The sequence below is a fragment of the Pseudophryne corroboree genome, chromosome 4, assembly GCF_028390025.1.
Source record: "Pseudophryne corroboree isolate aPseCor3 chromosome 4, aPseCor3.hap2, whole genome shotgun sequence".
In the NCBI taxonomy this organism is placed as follows: domain Eukaryota; kingdom Metazoa; phylum Chordata; class Amphibia; order Anura; family Myobatrachidae; genus Pseudophryne; species Pseudophryne corroboree.
The window spans coordinates 202,279,275-202,298,106 of NC_086447.1; the positions used below are offsets into that span (position 1 = coordinate 202,279,275).

Below are 18,832 nucleotides of genomic sequence, written 5' to 3' on the forward strand. Positions count from 1 at the left end.
CTCACAGCACTGAGGTCATGGGTTCTATTCCCACCATGGCCCTAACTGTGTGGAGTTTGTATATTCTCCCCGTACTTGCCTGGGTTTCCTCTGGGAACTCCGGTTTCCCACACGCGCACGCAGGGGGGGTTTCCAAGTACCTAGAAAACCCCCTGGCGTGCGATCCATCAGCGCTGTGGAACAATGTTATTTTATCTCTACTATGGCTGCACGTGCACTGAGAAGCCGGACGCACGTACGGAGCTGCAGTGGCAGCGCACAGCTTCCGCACAGGCACAGGACTTTGTGACTGTGCCGGGTGAGACACTGGGTAGCGGAGACTGTCTCCGCCACTCGCACGAACTCTGCAGCAGCGGCAGCCTGCAGTAAGTCACAAACTGCCTTGCTAGGTAAGCTGTGCTTTCTGCTAATTGGGGGGGGGGGGGAGTGGGGGGAGGGTATTCTGAGCTTATTATTGTCTACGTATATGTACAGAGGTGTATATATATATAACATTTAAGCTGGTCACGTGTGTTTGCTTGAAGACAAACTGCTGAGTGCCATACTTGAAAATATGCATGTAGAGTACACACTGCGCCAAGCTGCTTGAGAGGGGATGAGATATATATATATATATATATATAGAAAATACAATAAAGAAGGCACTCAGAGACTGTTCAAATGAAGAAAACTTTTTCAATGTATTGGAAAACAAGCTAACGTTTTCGAGGCCAAAGCCCCGTCCTCAGGCCAATACACACATCTACAGCAAAGAGCAAGCCATACTCACCCACCTAAGTACCCGACACCGGGTCCATCTCGAGCGCCACGCCGTCCTCCGGAGCCGCGTGTAGCGGAAGTGTCCTCAGCCGCACTTCCGGTCACGAAGCAGCCGTCACCATGGAAACGCATAGAATGCGTTCCACCCGGCCGGCTTCCTTCCTCCCCCAAGCACAGCTGCAGATCACCAGCGCACACACAGTGCCGGAGGCTACGGGGAGCACAAGAGGGACAAATAAAGAAATATAAAACATGAGAACCATGATACATAAGACACAAAGAAACAAAATATGTGCACTAACACAAAAAAAGGACATAAATCACTGAACAAAATGATATATAAAAAGAGAAAAATCTATATAAAAAGAGAGAAATGTACATAAAAAGAACAGGAAAAACATCCAGATTCTAGAACACAGGTAGCGCTGAACCTTATATGAGACTGTTCCAATTAATTTTATCATTAGGACCTCCAGGTTTGGTGGTCCCTAACCTAATGATCCATTGGGACTCTTTGATAAGAAGTTTTTTAGCCCGATCCCCCCTGCGTAGTGATTCAGGTACATGATCGATTATGTAATACTTCAAAGACTCCAGGGGGTGGCTAGCTTCCTTAAAATGTCGGGATACCGGCTGATCAATATCCTTGCCTCCGAGTGTCATATTGATGGCTGACCTGTGGGCATTCATTCTTTCCTTAAATTTACGAATTGTTTGACCAATGTAATATAACCCACAAGGGCATTCCACCACATACACAACAAAAGAGGTATTACATGTTAGGACAAATCTGATGTCATATAACTTGTTCAAATGAGGATGCTTAAACTGTTTACAAGCAACCATATATTTACAAGTAATACAATTATTACACTTATAGCAACCCGAGGGCTTGACATAAGTATTGGTGGGTATCGGCTTACCCAAACCAGAGATGTCCGCATGTACCAATCTATCCTGCAAGTTACTTCCACGTTTGTAGGCTGCCATGGGTTTGGTTTTTTCAAAAATAGGAAGGTCTTTGTCTGTACTGACAATAGGCCAAAGGGCAGTGGTAGCCCTGCGAATAATAGGACTAACCGTCGTGAACTCACTCACCCAAGGAATGGTATTCTTGGTTTTACGTCTAACCGGGTTAAGTAACCTAGATTTATCCATGCCCAAAACTTTAAGTTTTTGTTCCTGTAACGTGGCTAAATTATAACCACGACTAGCAAACTTGGCCACTTGAAGATCTAATGCTTCAGGAAGAAGTAAAGGGTCACTAGTGATGCGAGCAACTCGCATCATTTGGGACAAGGGAAGACCTTTTTTAAGTGCCGGGGGATGGTGACTAGAAGCCCTAAGTAGTGTATTTCTATCCGTGGTTTTCACAAAGACCTTAGTCTCAATTCTGCCCTCCACAACTGACAAATCAACGTCCAAAAAATTGGCACAAACAGCACTACAACTGAAAGTAAATTTGATGGGAGAATCTAAACCATTGATATCAGACATCAATTGAAGGAAACTTCCCTCCCCCCCAGTCCACAGAAGAAATATATCATCTATGTAACGGGTAAAAAACAAAATGTTATGATAAATTAAAGGATCACTGAAAAACATATAAGTCTCCTGGAGAAACATATAAACATTCGCATAAGAGGGTGCCACAGGAGAACCCATGGCACAACCTCTTAGTTGAAGAAAAAATGAACTGTCAAACAAAAAATAGTTCCGCCTCAAAGTCAGTTCCAATAAGGTCAAAAAAAGTTCATGATCAATGATAGATGATGGAAGATTCGATTCTATAAAGCTTTTCATGGCAGCCATACCCCCCTCGTGGGGAATGGACGTATATAAGCTGCAAACGTCCAGGCAGCATAGTAGAGTTCCTGGAGGGATAGGTCCTAGATCCAAAAGTTTTTTCAAAAATGATGTAGTGTCTTTGAGGAACGTTGTTTGTTTGCACAATAAGGGTTGAAGAAGGCTATCCAGGAATTGGGAAACCGGCTGAAGAAGGGAATCCCGGGCAGAGATGATGGGTCTGCCCGGCGGATCCACCGGATCCTTGTGGATCTTGGGCAACGTGTATAATACCGGTACCACCGGATGTTGTACCTGCATGGCTTTTACTACCTTTGCTGGAAGTTTCCCTTCTTTATGTGCTGCCTCCAAAATTCCAAATAATTCTTTCTGATACGTAATAGTCGGGTCATTTCCAAGTTTCATATAGACCTCGCTATCCGCCAATTGTCTGACAATTTCAGATCTATATTTCTCCAGATCCTGAATCACTAAGGCCCCGCCTTTATCGGCGGGCCTAATTATGACATCTGTGTATGATTCAAGATCCCTAAGAGCCTTAAATTCACTCTTAGATAAATTGGGGCGTATCTGGCATGGAGTGGCAACATAGCGGTTAACAGAATCATCCAGTAGCCTATTGAAGGATTTTAAAGATGGGTTAGTTGAAACTGGATCAAAATTTGATCTAGAGGCAGATTGTAAAAAGGGCGCATAAGGGCCAGGGTCACTATGCTGATTAGAGTGTTGAAAAAATTCTTTCAGCCTTAATTGTCTAGAGAACTTATGTAAATTTAATTTCCAATTAAATTCTTTGTGTTTATTGGTTGGTACGAAGCTCAATCCCATATTTAGGACCTTGGATTCATCCATAGTAAGAGTCCTATGAGACAAATTGAAAATCAGGTCTTGTTCTTGGTTAGAGTGACCTTTCTTGGTTCTCTTGTTCTGCCCCCCCCGGCGGGTGGGAGTAATCCTTGGGCCTTTGATGCCTCCTTCTGTCGCTGCTCTAAAGGGATCGATGCAGATCTGCTAGAGTCTTCAGAATCAGACACTCGGAAGTCGCTGTCACTGCTGGATTTTAGATCTTTCTGGGCAGCTGGGGATCTCTTATGCCAGGGTCGACGTTTTTTCACAGACGTTCTATCCCATTGGGAGGATTCACCTCCATAGAGCCATTTATAGACCCGGGTTTCCTCATAGTCCAGATCAACAGCTGACTTCTTATTTCGCTTAAACTTAAGTAAATCCTTCCGGTATGTGTCACACTGTGATTCTAGTTTCTGTAACCAGTTTTGGCTAGAATCATCTTCAAAATGATGTTTGTGATCTTTTTCATAATTGATAATTTTGGATCTCACTGAATCCAATTCCCTATTGGATTCCTCCACCACCAATATCATTAAATCAAATGCGCATTTATTGAGAATGGCGATCCATTTTCTCACAAAATCCGGATTATTCCTGCCAATAGTAGGTACATTTCATACCCTAAACCCCCTCGGGATCTTATGTTCTCTAAAATAATTAGATAATGAAATACTGTGTAGAAAGAAGTCAGTCTCTCGTTTTTTCAACTTCAACAGATGATAATAAACATCCTCAGCCTTTAATACAGGATCCGCTAGGATAGTTGTTTCTTTAGACAGAATGTTTTCAATCTCAGTATTTGAGAAACTGAAAGTCTCTCCAGGTGGTGTAATCAGCATACCTTGAAAACCTGCAGTGTCCTGTACTTGAGAAGCATGGGGTATTGAATCCATGTTGTAAATTACCACACAGTATCCACACCGAGTCAGGTATAGCAACAGGCGTGAGTAGTAAAACAACTGTATATAAGAAATGCAGGTGCCTTGCAACAGGTGCTGTTTTTCTGCAGCACAATAGATATGATCCCCAATCTGCCGGCACTCAATTATACTGATCAGCTGCTCCGGTGCCACTCCAAAATATGTCCAATAGAAAATACAATAAAGAAGGCACTCAGAGACTGTTCAAATGAAGAAAACTTTTTCAATGTATTGGAAAACAAGCTAACGTTTTCGAGGCCAAAGCCCCGTCCTCAGGCCAATACACACATCTACAGCAAAGAGCAAGCCATACTCACCCACCTAAATACCCGACACCGGGTCCATCTCGAGCGCCACGCCGTCCTCCGGAGCCGCGTGTAGCGGAAGTGTCCTCAGCCGCACTTCCGGTCACGAAGCAGCCGTCACCATGGAAACGCATAGAATGCGTTCCACCCGGCCGGCTTCCTTCCTCCCCCAAGCACAGCTGCAGATCACCAGCGCACACACAGTGCCGGAGGCTACGGGGAGCACAAGAGGGACAAATAAAGAAATATAAAACATGAGAACCATGATACATAAGACACAAAGAAACAAAATATGCGCACTAACACAAAAAAAGGACATTAATCACTGAACAAAATGATATATAAAAAGAGAAAAATCTATATAAAAAGAGAGAAATGTACATAAAAAGAACAGGAAAAACATCCAGATTCTAGAACACAGGTAGCGCTGAACCTTATATGAGACTGTTCCAATTAATTTTATCATATTTTGTTTCTTTGTGTCTTATGTATCATGGTTCTCATGTTTTATATTTCTTTATTTGTCCCTCTTGTGCTCCCCGTAGCCTCCGGCACTGTGTGTGCGCTGGTGATCTGCAGCTGTGCTTGGGGGAGGAAGGAAGCCGGCCGGGTGGAACGCATTCTATGCGTTTCCATGGTGACGGCTGCTTCGTGACCGGAAGTGCGGCTGAGGACACTTCCGCTACACGCGGCTCCGGAGGACGGCGTGGCGCTCGAGATGGACCCGGTGTCGGGTATTTAGGTGGGTGAGTATGGCTTGCTCTTTGCTGTAGATGTGTGTATTGGCCTGAGGACGGGGCTTTGGCCTCGAAAACGTTAGCTTGTTTTCCAATACATTGAAAAAGTTTTCTTCATTTGAACAGTCTCTGAGTGCCTTCTTTATTGTATTTTCTATTGGACATCTTTTGGAGTGGCACCGGAGCAGCTGATCAGTATAATTGAGTGCCGGCAGATTGGGGATCATATCTATTGTGCTGCAGAAAAACAGCACCTGTTGCAAGGCACCTGCATTTCTTATATACAGTTGTTTTACTACTCACGCCTGTTGCTATACCTGACTCGGTGTGGATACTGTGTGGTAATTTACAACATGGATTCAATACCCCATGCTTCTCAAGTACAGGACACTGCAGGTTTTCAAGGTATGCTGATTACACCACCTGGAGAGACTTTCAGTTTCTCAAATACTGAGATTGAAAACATTCTGTCTAAAGAAACAACTATCCTAGCGGATCCTGTATTAAAGGCTGAGGATGTTTATTATCATCTGTTGAAGTTGAAAAAACGAGAGACTGACTTCTTACTACACAGTATTTCATTATCTAATTATTTTAGAGAACATAAGATCCCGAGGGGGTTTAGGGTACGAAATGTACCTACTATTGGCAGGAATAATCCGGATTTTGTGAGAAAATGGATCGCCATTCTCAATAAATGCGCATTTGATTTAATGATATTGGTGGTGGAGGAATCCAATAGGGAATTGGATTCAGTGAGATCCAAAATTATCAATTATGAAAAAGATCACAAACATCATTTTGAAGATGATTCTAGCCAAAACTGGTTACAGAAACTAGAATCGCAGTGTGACACATACCGGAAGGATTTACTTAAGTTTAAGCGAAATAAGAAGTCAGCTGTTGATCTGGACTATGAGGAAAACCGGGTCTATAAATGGCTCTATGGAGGTGAATCCTCCCAATGGGATAGAACGTCTGTGAAAAAACGTCGACCCTGGCATAAGAGATCCCCAGCTGCCCAGAAAGATCTAAAATCCAGCAGTGACAGCGACTTCCGAGTGTCTGATTCTGAAGACTCTAGCAGATCTGCATCGATCCCTTTAGAGCAGCGACAGAAGGAGGCATCAAAGGCCCAAGGATTACTCCCACCCGCCGGGGGGGGGGGGGCAGAACAAGAGAACCAAGAAAGGTCACTCTAACCAAGAACAAGACCTGATTTTCAATTTGTCTCATAGGACTCTTACTATGGATGAATCCAAGGTCCTAAATATGGGATTGAGCTTCGTACCAATTAATAAACACAAAGAATTTAATTGGAAATTAAATTTACATAAGTTCTCTAGACAATTAAGGCTGAAAGAATTTTTTCAACACTCTAATCAGCATAGTGACCCTGGCCCTTATGCGCCCTTTTTACAATCTGCCTCTAGATCAAATTTTGATCCAGTTTCAAGTTCTAACCCATCTTTAAAATCCTTCAATAGGCTACTGGATGATTCTGTTAACCGCTATGTTGCCACTCCATGCCAGATACGCCCCAATTTATCTAAGAGTGAATTTAAGGCTCTTAGGGATCTTGAATCATACACAGATGTCATAATTAGGCCCGCCGATAAAGGCGGGGCCTTAGTGATTCAGGATCTGGAGAAATATAGATCTGAAATTGTCAGACAATTGGCGGATAGCGAGGTCTATATGAAACTTGGAAATGACCCGACTATTACGTATCAGAAAGAATTATTTGGAATTTTGGAGGCAGCACATAAAGAAGGGAAACTTCCAGCAAAGGTAGTAAAAGCCATGCAGGTACAACATCCGGTGGTACCGGTATTATACACGTTGCCCAAGATCCACAAGGATCCGGTGGATCCGCCGGGCAGACCCATCATCTCTGCCCGGGATTCCCTTCTTCAGCCGGTTTCCCAATTCCTGGATAGCCTTCTTCAACCCTTATTGTGCAAACAAACAACGTTCCTCAAAGACACTACATCATTTTTGAAAAAACTTTTGGATCTAGGACCTATCCCTCCAGGAACTCTACTATGCTGCCTGGACGTTTGCAGCTTATATACGTCCATTCCCCACGAGGGGGGTATGGCTGCCATGAAAAGCTTTATAGAATCGAATCTTCCATCATCTATCATTGATCATGAACTTTTTTTTACCTTATTGGAACTGACTTTGAGGCGGAACTATTTTTTGTTTGACAGTTCATTTTTTCTTTAACTAAGAGGTTGTGCCATGGGTTCTCCTGTGGCACCCTCTTATGCGAATGTTTATATGTTTCTCCAGGAGACTTATATGTTTTTCAGTGATCCTTTAATTTATCATAACATTTTGTTTTTTATCCGTTACATAGATGATATATTTCTTCAGTGGACTGGGGGGGAGGGAAGTTTCCTTCAATTGATGTCTGATATCAATGGTTTAGATTCTCCCATCAAATTTACTTTCAGTTGTAGTGCTGTTTGTGCCAATTTTTTGGACGTTGATTTGTCAGTTGTGGAGGGCAGAATTGAGACTAAGGTCTTTGTGAAAACCACGGATAGAAATACACTACTTAGGGCTTCTAGTCACCATCCCCCGGCACTTAAAAAAGGTCTTCCCTTGTCCCAAATGATGCGAGTTGCTCGCATCACTAGTGACTCTTTACTTCTTCCTGAAGCATTAGATCTTCAAGTGGCCAAGTTTGCTAGTCGTGGTTATAATTTAGCCACGTTACAGGAACAAAAACTTAAAGTTTTGGGCATGGATAAATCTAGGTTACTTAACCCGGTTAGACGTAAAACCAAGAATACCATTCCTTGGGTGAGTGAGTTCACGACGGTTAGTCCTATTATTCGCAGGGCTACCACTGCCCTTTGGCCTATTGTCAGTACAGACAAAGACCTTCCTATTTTTGAAAAAAACAAACCCATGGCAGCCTACAAACGTGGAAGTAACTTGCGGGATAGATTGGTACATGCGGACATCTCTGGTTTGGGTAAGCCGATACCCACCAATACTTATGTCAAGCCCTCGGGTTGCTATAAGTGTAATAATTGTATTACTTGTAAATATATGGTTGCTTGTAAACAGTTTAAGCATCCTCATTTGAACAAGTTATATGACATCAGATTTGTCCTAACATGTAATACCTCTTTTGTTGTGTATGTGGTGGAATGCCCTTGTGGGTTATATTACATTGGTCAAACAATTCGCAAATTTAAGGAAAGAATGAATGCCCACAGGTCAGCCATCAATATGACACTCAGAGGCAAGGATATTGATCAGCCGGTATCCCGACATTTTAAGGAAGCTGGCCACCCCCTGGAGTCTTTGAAGTATTACATAATCGATCATGTACCTGAATCACTACGCAGGGGGGATCGGGCTAAAAAACTTCTTATCAAAGAGTCCCAATGGATCATTAGGTTAGGGACCACCAAACCTGGAGGTCTTAATGATAAAATTAATTGGAACAGTCTCATATAAGGTTCAGCGCTACCTGTGTTCTAGAATCTGGATGTTTTTCCTGTTCTTTTTATGTACATTTCTCTCTTTTTATATAGATTTTTCTCTTTTTATATATCATTTTGTTCAGTGATTTATGTCCTTTTTTTGTGTTAGTGCACATATTTTGTTTCTTTGTGTCTTATGTATCATGGTTCTCATGTTTTATATTTCTTTATTTGTCCCTCTTGTGCTCCCCGTAGCCTCCGGCACTGTGTGTGCGCTGGTGATCTGCAGCTGTGCTTGGGGGAGGAAGGAAGCCGGCCGGGTGGAACGCATTCTATGCGTTTCCATGGTGACGGCTGCTTCGTGACCGGAAGTGCGGCTGAGGACACTTCCGCTACACGCGGCTCCGGAGGACGGCGTGGCGCTCGAGATGGACCCGGTGTCGGGTATTTAGGTGGGTGAGTATGGCTTGCTCTTTGCTGTAGATGTGTGTATTGGCCTGAGGACGGGGCTTTGGCCTCGAAAACGTTAGCTTGTTTTCCAATACATTGAAAAAGTTTTCTTCATTTGAACAGTCTCTGAGTGCCTTCTTTATTGTATTTTCTATTGGACATCTTTTGGAGTGGCACCGGAGCAGCTGATCAGTATAATTGAGTGCCGGCAGATTGGGGATCATATATATATATATATATATATATATATATATATATATACACATACAGGTTGAGTATCCCATATCCAAATATTCCGAAATACGGAATATTCCGAAATACGGAATTTTTTGAGTGAGAGTGAGATAGTGAAACCTTTGTTTTCTGATGGCTCTCTGTATGCAAACTTTGTTTAATACACAAAGTTATTAAAAATATTGTATTAAATGACCTTCAGGCTGTGTGTATAAGGTGTATATGAAGCATAAATGAATTGTGTGAATGTACACACACTTTGTTTAATGCACAAAATTATTAAAAATATTGGCTAAAATGACCTTCAGGCTGTGTGTATAAGGTGTATATGTAACATAAATGCATTCTGTGCTTAGATTTGGGTCCTATCACCATGATATCTCATTATGGTATGCAATTATTCCAAAATACGGAAAAATCCCATATCCAAAATACTTCTGGTCCCAAGCATTTTGGATAAGGGAGACTCAACCTGTATATATATATATATATATATATATATATACTCCCCTGAAGACGGCGGTAGCCGAAACAGCTGTAGGGAGACCCTGCTGGGTTAGATCCATATCCCCAGCATGACTCAGGACATGTGAGACTTGTATTATTGATGGAACTTTGTTTCCAAGCTGTTTTTTGCGCTGAAAAAGTTTGTCATATTACTTGAAATGGCATAAAAACGTTTGGATATTGAAGGAGTGCTGGTTTCTTCTGCAACATAGCCCCAGCTGGAGCCTCATGGTGTGGTTGTACTTATATGTGTATATATATATATGTGTGTGTGTGTATATATATATATATATATATATGTGTGTGTGTGTGTGTATATATATATATATATATATATATATGTGTGTGTGTATGTATATATATATATATATATATGTATATATATGTGTGTGTGTGTGTGTGTATATATATATATATCTAAATATACACGCACACGCACACACGCGCACACACGCGCACACACACACACACACACACACACACACACACACGTACATATGGTATATGTACGGAAACCCCCCCATGGAAATCCTGCGTTTGCCACTGGTTTCCTCCCACAATCCAAAAATATACTGGTAGGTTAATTGGCTCCCAACAAAATTAACCCTAGCGTGAATGTGTCTGCGTGCACATGTGACAGGGAATAGACTGTAAGCACCACTGGGGCAGGCACTGATGTGAGTGGCAAAATATTCTCTGTAAAGCGCTGCGGAATATGTGTGCGCTATATAAATAACTGGTAATAAATAATAATAAATAAATAAAGTACTAAACCTATTGTAAGAGATTTCCCATGGCACTGTCTGAATCACAGTCATGCAAAAACATTCTCATAGTAAACTGTACTACCATGCTCTAAAGGATTTTACTATGGTACCAAGTCTCCTAACCCGAGCTTTTTTCCTGGTCTTCTCTCTTCCTCTTACAGCTTGTGATGGGTACTCTTGCGCAGGGCAGCCATCAGGGGGGAGACTATGGGGACTGGTGTCCCGGGCCCTTACAGAGAAGGGGGCCCCACCCCTGGCTTCTACAGCCAATACCTGTAGAGCGGCGCCAGTCTGTAAATCAACAGCAGGCTGATGCACAGGGACTGTTTCTTAAAACAAGCCTAATCTGTGCATCAGCTCTCTGTGAACTGGTCCTGTATGTCCACAGCACTCCACCCATATGTGACGTCACAATGTATGACATCACATAGGGGTGGAGCAGTGCAGCAGACTCTTATTTTTTATTTTTTTGGGAGGAAGGGGCCCTGTCTATTTTGTCAGTCCCGGGCCCCAAAATTTCTGATAGCAGCCCTGTTCTTGCGCACACCTCACCCCCACTTAAACTCACCACCCATGAAGTTGGGTAGTATAACTGATTTGCCAGTTTAGAGCCCCTGGAGCGATTTAATTTGATCAGTCTCTTGTTATAGTACTTTCCGTACAGTGGCATATCAACAATGGTAGTGATTCCTCCAGCAGCAGCAGCCAGTGTGGCAGTCCGATAACCCTCCCAGTCAGTACGCCCAGGCTCATTAACATGTACATGTGGGTCAATGATGCCAGCCATGACCACAAGGTCCCCAACATCCAGCAACTGTTGAATAGAAACAACATTGTAAGAAAACAACACAGACATAAATAAGTATCAACAGCTAGACTTACTTTACAGGTGTGACATCAGTCACAGGCCAGCATTGCCATCTTTCCTGTATTATACAGGATTATCCTATGATTGACAGGGACATGCTGCATCTTATATTGATTCAACACAGGATGCATTTGTCCCTCTTTTTGGTCTGGTATCACTGTGCCCTCTGCACTGCCTGCCTGGTCTAACAGTAGTGCGGTGCCGGTGCCCAGTGATTGGTAGGTCTGTGTATGAGGCTCCGCTTCCAAGTCCCAGCGCTTTGAGCCTCTGCGAGGCTCAGCCTCATACTGCAGGCCTGCGTGCATAGTAAGCAGGATGTAGTCACATGCTGTATTGCCACCTAGCAGCAGCGTGCAGGCTGAGTGCTAGAAGCAGCCAGGCACCTTCCCTGAAGAACCACCTTGCAGGCTGTGGAGTACGGTCAGCCCTGCTTTACACGGGACCTCCTGCCCTGTGCCATTGTTTCTTTTGTATCTGCTCCTGCACAGTCACCCAATCAGCCCTTACTCTGCATCCTTTCCAGGCCCTGCAGGCTGCAGTAGATGGGACCCTTTAATATCATAGTGTGAGACAGAACAGGTGCAGTGGGCTGGAGTGGCAGGGAACATGTAGCTGGAAAGACAGGAGTCGGGAGTGATGTGTAGAATGATGGAGAGACATTGGCAGGATGCTCGAGTGACACAGGGGGTAGGAGGCTGGAGAGACAGGATGCTGGAGTGACAGGGCAGGAGGCTGTAGACACACCAAGAGCAAGAGGCTGGAGGGACACAAGAGGCTGGAAAGACATGACACTGGGGTGATGGAACAAGAAGTGGGAAAGACAGAGGGGGCAGGAGGCTGGAGAGGCACAGAAGGCAGAAGGCTGGAAAGACAGAATGGTGGAGTAATGGGGTCATGGGGAAGGAAGCTCAAAGGTATACATGGGGCAGGAGGTGACAAGGGGCACAAGTCTGGTTGAACCTCTTTTGTATGTTGACGACATTAGTTATATTCCTACACAACAGGCATCTCTCGGACCATGTGACCTCTTACATGAATAGTGAATACCAACTGAAAACTTTCTGCCCAAGGAGGATCAATTTCTTCAGAGGTTCCCCGTTGCAGGGAAACAGCCATCTAGGCAAGGTGTATTTTTATTTTATTACACACACATAAACAGTATAGGCTCTTTACCCAGGCCAAGGTTGTTGGAATAGCCTGGGTCAGTGGCTAAGAGGAACTTTGTCCCCTTTACATCACTGCTGAGGAAGGCAGGTAATAGCATTTTATTTTTTTGGGAGGGAAGGGACATGACCACGCCTCCTGAATTCCTGCAATGATACATATCAGCCTGTATATACATTTATCTGGGAATAACGCTACATGCAGTGTTCTCATGAATTATGGCTCAGACCCCAAAATGCTGGCCTTCCCTGTATGTACTGAAGATACCATGCAGAAGCATAACATGAAAATGGCCGAAAGAGGTTTCAGTGCACACGTGATAGTTCCAATGCTTGGGCACAATAGGAGAATGGTGGTGGGCATTGCACATGTAGGGGCACTACCAGGCTTGCATTCACCTCTGGGCCTCATAGCCATCACACCCATTGTAACGGTAAAATTCCACTACAGGAGAAAAGTGCACTTTAGTAGAAGTATTATTCAAGTAATCAGAGATCAGTAACAACGCTTGTTTATGAGAGTACAGTATATACTGTACACTTACAATCCCTGATCTCCCTTGTCCTATAACATAACAGCCAAGTCACTTCCGTTGTCCTTTAGACACTGTTACACTCTCTTTATGATAATGGTTGATTTTAGTGAAGAATATAATGGACAACAGAAAATGTTATAACATGGGCCCTCATTCCGAGTTGTTCGCTCGCTAGCTGCTTTTAGCAGCATTGCAAACGCTAGGCCGCCGCCCTCTGGGAGTGTATCTTAGTTTAGCAGAATAGCGAACGAAAGATTAGCAGAATTGCTACTAAATAATTCTTTGCAGTTTCTGAGTAGCTCCAGACCTACTCACAGATTGCGATCAGCTCAGTCCGTTTAGTTCTTGGTTTGACGTCACCAACACGCCCTGCGTTCGGCCAGCCACTCCCCCATTTCTACAGACACTCCCGCGTTTTTCCCTGACACGCCTGCGTTTTTTAGCCAACGCCGTGAAAACGCTGAGTTGCCGCCCAGAAACGCCCCTTTCCTGTCAATCATTTACCGAACAGCAGTGCGACTGAAAAGCGTCGTTCGAACACCAGCAAATCTACTAAGTTTTGTGTTAAATAACTTAGCGCATGCACTCTGCGTACCATGTGCATGCGCAGTTAGCAACAAATCGCAGCATAGCGAAAATCGGCAACGAGTGAACAACTCGGAATGACCACCATTGTCAGCAAAATATATATTCAAAGCCAAATGCCCCAGAACATTACCTGTGTCCCAGTGTTTGGGAGCTGTCTTCCCCAAGGTAATACACTAGTTATCTTGCCATCACAGATGATGATATCAGCAGGAGAGATGCCATTGCCAGTTATTACTCTCTTACTCCTAATGATACTCAGCGTTGACCCTGGCCTGGCTTCCATAATGCCTATAATAATGTAATAACAGATTGGTCAGTGATCTGTCTAGAACATCTTACTCTAAAGAGATACAAATCATATCTCATGTGTGTTTATCCCATCTTGACGTTTTTATTTATCATGGTATATGGAGGTGCACATGGGATGAAATGAGATGGAATGATGCATTGAGTGGAAAAAATAAGAATTTACTTACCGATAATTCTATTTCTCGTAGTCCGTAGTGGATGCTGGGAACTCCGTAAGGACCATGGGGAATAGCGGCTCCGCAGGAGACTGGGCACAAAAAAGAAAGCTTTAGGACTACCTGGTGTGCACTGGCTCCTCCCCCTATGACCCTCCTCCAAGCCTCAGTTAGGATACTGTGCCCGGACGAGCGTACACAATAAGGAAGGATTTTGAATCCCGGGTAAGACTCATACCAGCCACACCAATCACACCGTACAACTTGTGATATGAAACCCATTTAACAGCATGATAACAGAGGAGCCTCTGAATAGATGGCTCACAACAAGAACCCGATTAGTTAACAATAACTATGTACAAGTATTGCAGACAATCCGCACTTGGGATGGGCGCCCAGCATCCACTACGGACTACGAGAAATAGAATTATCGGTAAGTAAATTCTTATTTTCTCTGACGTCCTAGTGGATGCTGGGAACTCCGTAAGGACCATGGGGATTATACCAAAGCTCCCAAACGGGCGGGAGAGTGCGGATGACTCTGCAGCACCGAATGAGAGAACTCCAGGTCCTCCTCAGCCAGGGTATCAAATTCATAGAATTTTGCAAACGTGTTTGCCCCTGACCAAGTAGCTGCTCGGCAAAGTTGTAAAGCCGAGACCCCTCGGGCAGCCGCCCAAGATGAGCCCACCGTCCTTGTGGAATGGGCTTTTATTGATTTAGGCTGCGGTAATCCTACCGCAGAATGCGCCAGCTGAATAGTGCTACAAATCCAGCGCGCAATAGACTGCTTAGAAGCAGGAGCACCCAGCTTGTTGGGTGCCATCAGGATAAACAGCGAGTCAGTTTTCCTGACTCCAGCCGTCCTGGAAAAATAAAATTTTCAGGGCCCTGACTACGTCCAGCAACTTGGAATCCTCCAAGTCCCCAGTAGCCGCAGGCACCACAATAGGTTGGTTCAAGTGAAAACCTGAGACCACCTTCGGGAGAAACTGAGGACGAGTCCTCAACTCTGCCCTATCCATATAGAAAATCAGATAAGGCCTTTTACATGACAAAGCCGCCAATTCTGACACACGCCTGGCCAAGGCCAAGGCCAACAGCATGACCACTTTCCACGGGAGATACTTTAGCTCCATGGTTTTAAGTGGCTCTACCCATGCGACTTTAGGAAATCCAACACCACGTTGAGATCCAAAAAGTGCCACAGGAGGCACAAAAAGGAGGCTGAATATGTAGTACTCCTTTAACCAAAGTCTGAACTTCAGGCAGTGAAGCCAGTTCTTTCTGGAAGAAATTCGACAGAGCCGAAATCTGGACCTTGATGGACCCCAATTTGAGGCCCAAACGTCAACCCTGCTTGCAGGAAGTGCAGGAATCGACATAGTTGAAATTCCTCCGTCGGGGCCTTCATTGCCTCCCACCAAGCAACAAATCTTCGCCAAACGCGGCGATAATGTCTTGCGGTGACATCCTTCCTGGCTATGATCAGGGTAGGGATGACTTCCTTCGGAATACCCTTTTCCTTTAGGATCCGGTGTTCTACCGCCATGCCGTCAAACGCAGCCGCGGTAAGTCTTGGAACAGACAGGGTCCCTGCTGCAGCAGGTCTTGTCTGAGCGGCAGAGGCCAAGGGTCCTCTGCCAGCATCTCTTGAAGTTCCGGGTACCAAGCTCTTCATGGCCAATCCGGAACCCCGAGTATGGATTTCACTCCTCGCCTTCTTATTATTCTCAGTACCTTGGGTATGAGAGGTAGAGGAGGAGACACATAAACCGACTGGTACACCCATGGTGTCACTAGAGCGTCCCCAGCGATCGCCTGAGGGTCCCTTGACCTGGCGCCATATCTTTTCAACTTCTTGTTGAGGCGGGACGCCATCATGTCCACCCGTGGTCATTCCCAATGGTTTACCCGCATTTGGAAAACTTTTGGATGAAGTCCCCATTCTCCTGGGTGTAGGTCGCCCATCAGAGAATCCTTGTGGCTTCTGCCATCGCCATCCTGCTTCTTGTGCCGCCCTGTCTGTTTACATGGGCGACCGCCGTGATGTCGTCTGATTGGATCAGTACCGGCTGGTTCTGAAGCAGGGGCCTTGCTTGGCTTAGGGTATTGTAAATGGCCCTTAACTGCAGAATATTTATGTGAAGCGAAATCTCCTTGGAAATTTCTTCCCTGTGTGACTGCACCCCAGCCCCGAAGGCTGGCATCCGTGGTCACCAGGACCCAGTCCTGTATTCCGAATCTGCGGCCCTCTAGTAGATGAGCCCTCTGCAGCCACCACAGCAGCTACACCCTGTTTCTTGCTGACAGGGTTATCCGCTGTTGTATCTGTAGATGGGACCCGGACCATTAGTCCCACAGGTCCCACTGGAACGTCCTTGCGTGGAGTCTTCCGAATGGAATTATGCTTCGTACGAAGCAAACATTTTTCCCAGGACTCGTGTGCATTGATGTACCGACACCTGTCCTGGTTTTAGGATGTCTCTGACTAGAGATGACAACTCCTCGGCTTTTTCCACTGGAAGAAACACTCTTTTCTGGTCTGCGTTCAGAAACATTCCCAGGAACAGAAGACGTGTAGTCGGGACCAGCTGTGACTTTGGAATATTGAGAATCCAGTCGTGCTGTTGTAGCACTTCTGCTACCCCCACTACCAACTGTTCTTTGGACCTCGCCTTTATCAGGAGATCGTCCAAGTACGGGAAAATAAAAACTTTCTTCTTGCGAAGGAGTATCGTCACTTCGGCCATTACCTAGGTAAAGACCTTCGGTGCCGTGGAGAACTCCAACGGCCGCGTCTGGAACTGATAGTGACAGTCCTGTACCACATATCTGAGGTACTCCTGGTGAGGGGGGTAAATGGGGACATGCAGGTACGCATCCTTGATGTCCAGGGAGACCCTGTAATCCCCCTCGTCCAGGCTCGTAATAACCGCCCTGAGCGATTCCATCTTGAACTTGAATCTTCTGATATAAAAGTTTAAGTATTTTAATTTCAAGATGGGTCTCACCGAACCGTTTCGGTACCACAACCACTGTGGAATAGTAACCCCTTCCTTGCTGAAGAAGGGGTACCTTGACAATCACTTGTTGTGATTATAGTGTTGAATATCCACCAACACCGTCTCCCTGACAGAGGGAGGTGCCGGTAAGGCAGATTTTAGGAAACGGCGGGGGGAAGAACGTCTCGAACTCCAGCCTGTACCCCTGAGATCCTGCTTGAAGGACCCAGGGATCCATGTGAGAGAGCCCACTGTCCGCTGAAATATCTGAGACGGGCCCCCACCGTACCCGGGTCCGCCTGAGCAGCCCCAGCACCATGCTGTGGACCTACCGGACGCAGGGAGGACTTCTGCTCTTGGGAACTAGCTGTGTGTTGCAGCTTTTTTCCTCTACCTTTGCCTCTCGGCAGAAAGGATGAGCCTCTAGCCCTCTTGCTTTTCTGGGGCCGAAAGGACTGTACTTGATGATACGGTGCTTTCCTTTGTTGTGGGGTAGCCTGTGGCAAAAAAATCGATTTCCCAGCAGTAGCTGTGGAAACGAGGTCTGAAAAACTATCCCCAAACAGTTTTACCCCCTTATAGGGCAACTTCCATGTGCCGATTCGAGTCGGCATCGCCTGACCATTGTCAAGTCCATAACCCCCGTCTGGCGGCAATGGACCTAGCGCTTATTTTTGATGCCAGCCGGCAAATATCCCTCTGAGCATCACGCATGTATAAGACCACGTCTTTTATATGCTCTATTTTCAGCAAAATATTGTCCCTATCCATAGTTATTTTCCGACAGGGAATCTGACCACGCAGCTGGAGCACTGCACATCCATGCCGAAGCAACGGCTGGTCGCAATATAATGCCCTAGTGTGTGACCATATCTTATAGGGTAAACTCCTGCTTTCCATCAGCAGGTTCCTTCAGGGCGGCCGTATCCGGAGACGGTAGTGCCACCTTTTCTGATAAGCGTGTAAGCGCTGTATCTACCCTATGGGGTGTTTCCCCGCGTGACCTATCCTCTGGCGGGAAAGGGTACGCTGCCAATAACCGTTGTAGAAATTATCAATTTCTTACCGGGGGAAGACCACTCTTCCTCACACACCTCATTTAATTTCTCAGATGCAGGAAAAACTACTAATAGTTTTCTCTCACCAAACACAATACCCTTTTATGTGGTACCTGGGGTATCATCATAAATGTGTAATACATTTTTCATTGCCTCAATCCTGTAACGGGTGGACCTATTTGGAGGGTACACCAGTCTCATCGATGTCGACACTGGAGTCAGTATCCGTGTCGACATCTGTGTCTGTTATTCGAGGTAGCGGGCGATTTTAAAGCCCCCCATGACATTTGAGACGCTGGAACAGGCACAAGCTGAGTAGCCGGCTGTTCCGTGTCGTTGACCTTTTATGTAAGGAGTTGACACTTTCACATAA

The 18,832-nt window shown here is 45.1% G+C and overlaps 1 protein-coding gene across 3 annotated transcripts in view; it reads right to left on the bottom strand.

The window, feature by feature from the left end:
* LOC134909190 (allantoinase, mitochondrial-like) overlaps nt 1-18,832 on the bottom strand; it is a 106,685-nt gene that overhangs the window by 48,244 nt on the left and 39,609 nt on the right. For all 3 annotated transcript variants that reach the window (XM_063915781.1, XM_063915778.1, XM_063915780.1), the window contains exons 2-3: nt 14,063-14,220; nt 11,440-11,591 (exon numbers count right to left, since the gene is read on the bottom strand). In XM_063915781.1, coding sequence (XP_063771851.1) covers nt 11,440-11,591; nt 14,063-14,220 — 310 coding nt within the window. The remainder of the gene's footprint in view (nt 1-11,439; nt 11,592-14,062; nt 14,221-18,832) is intronic.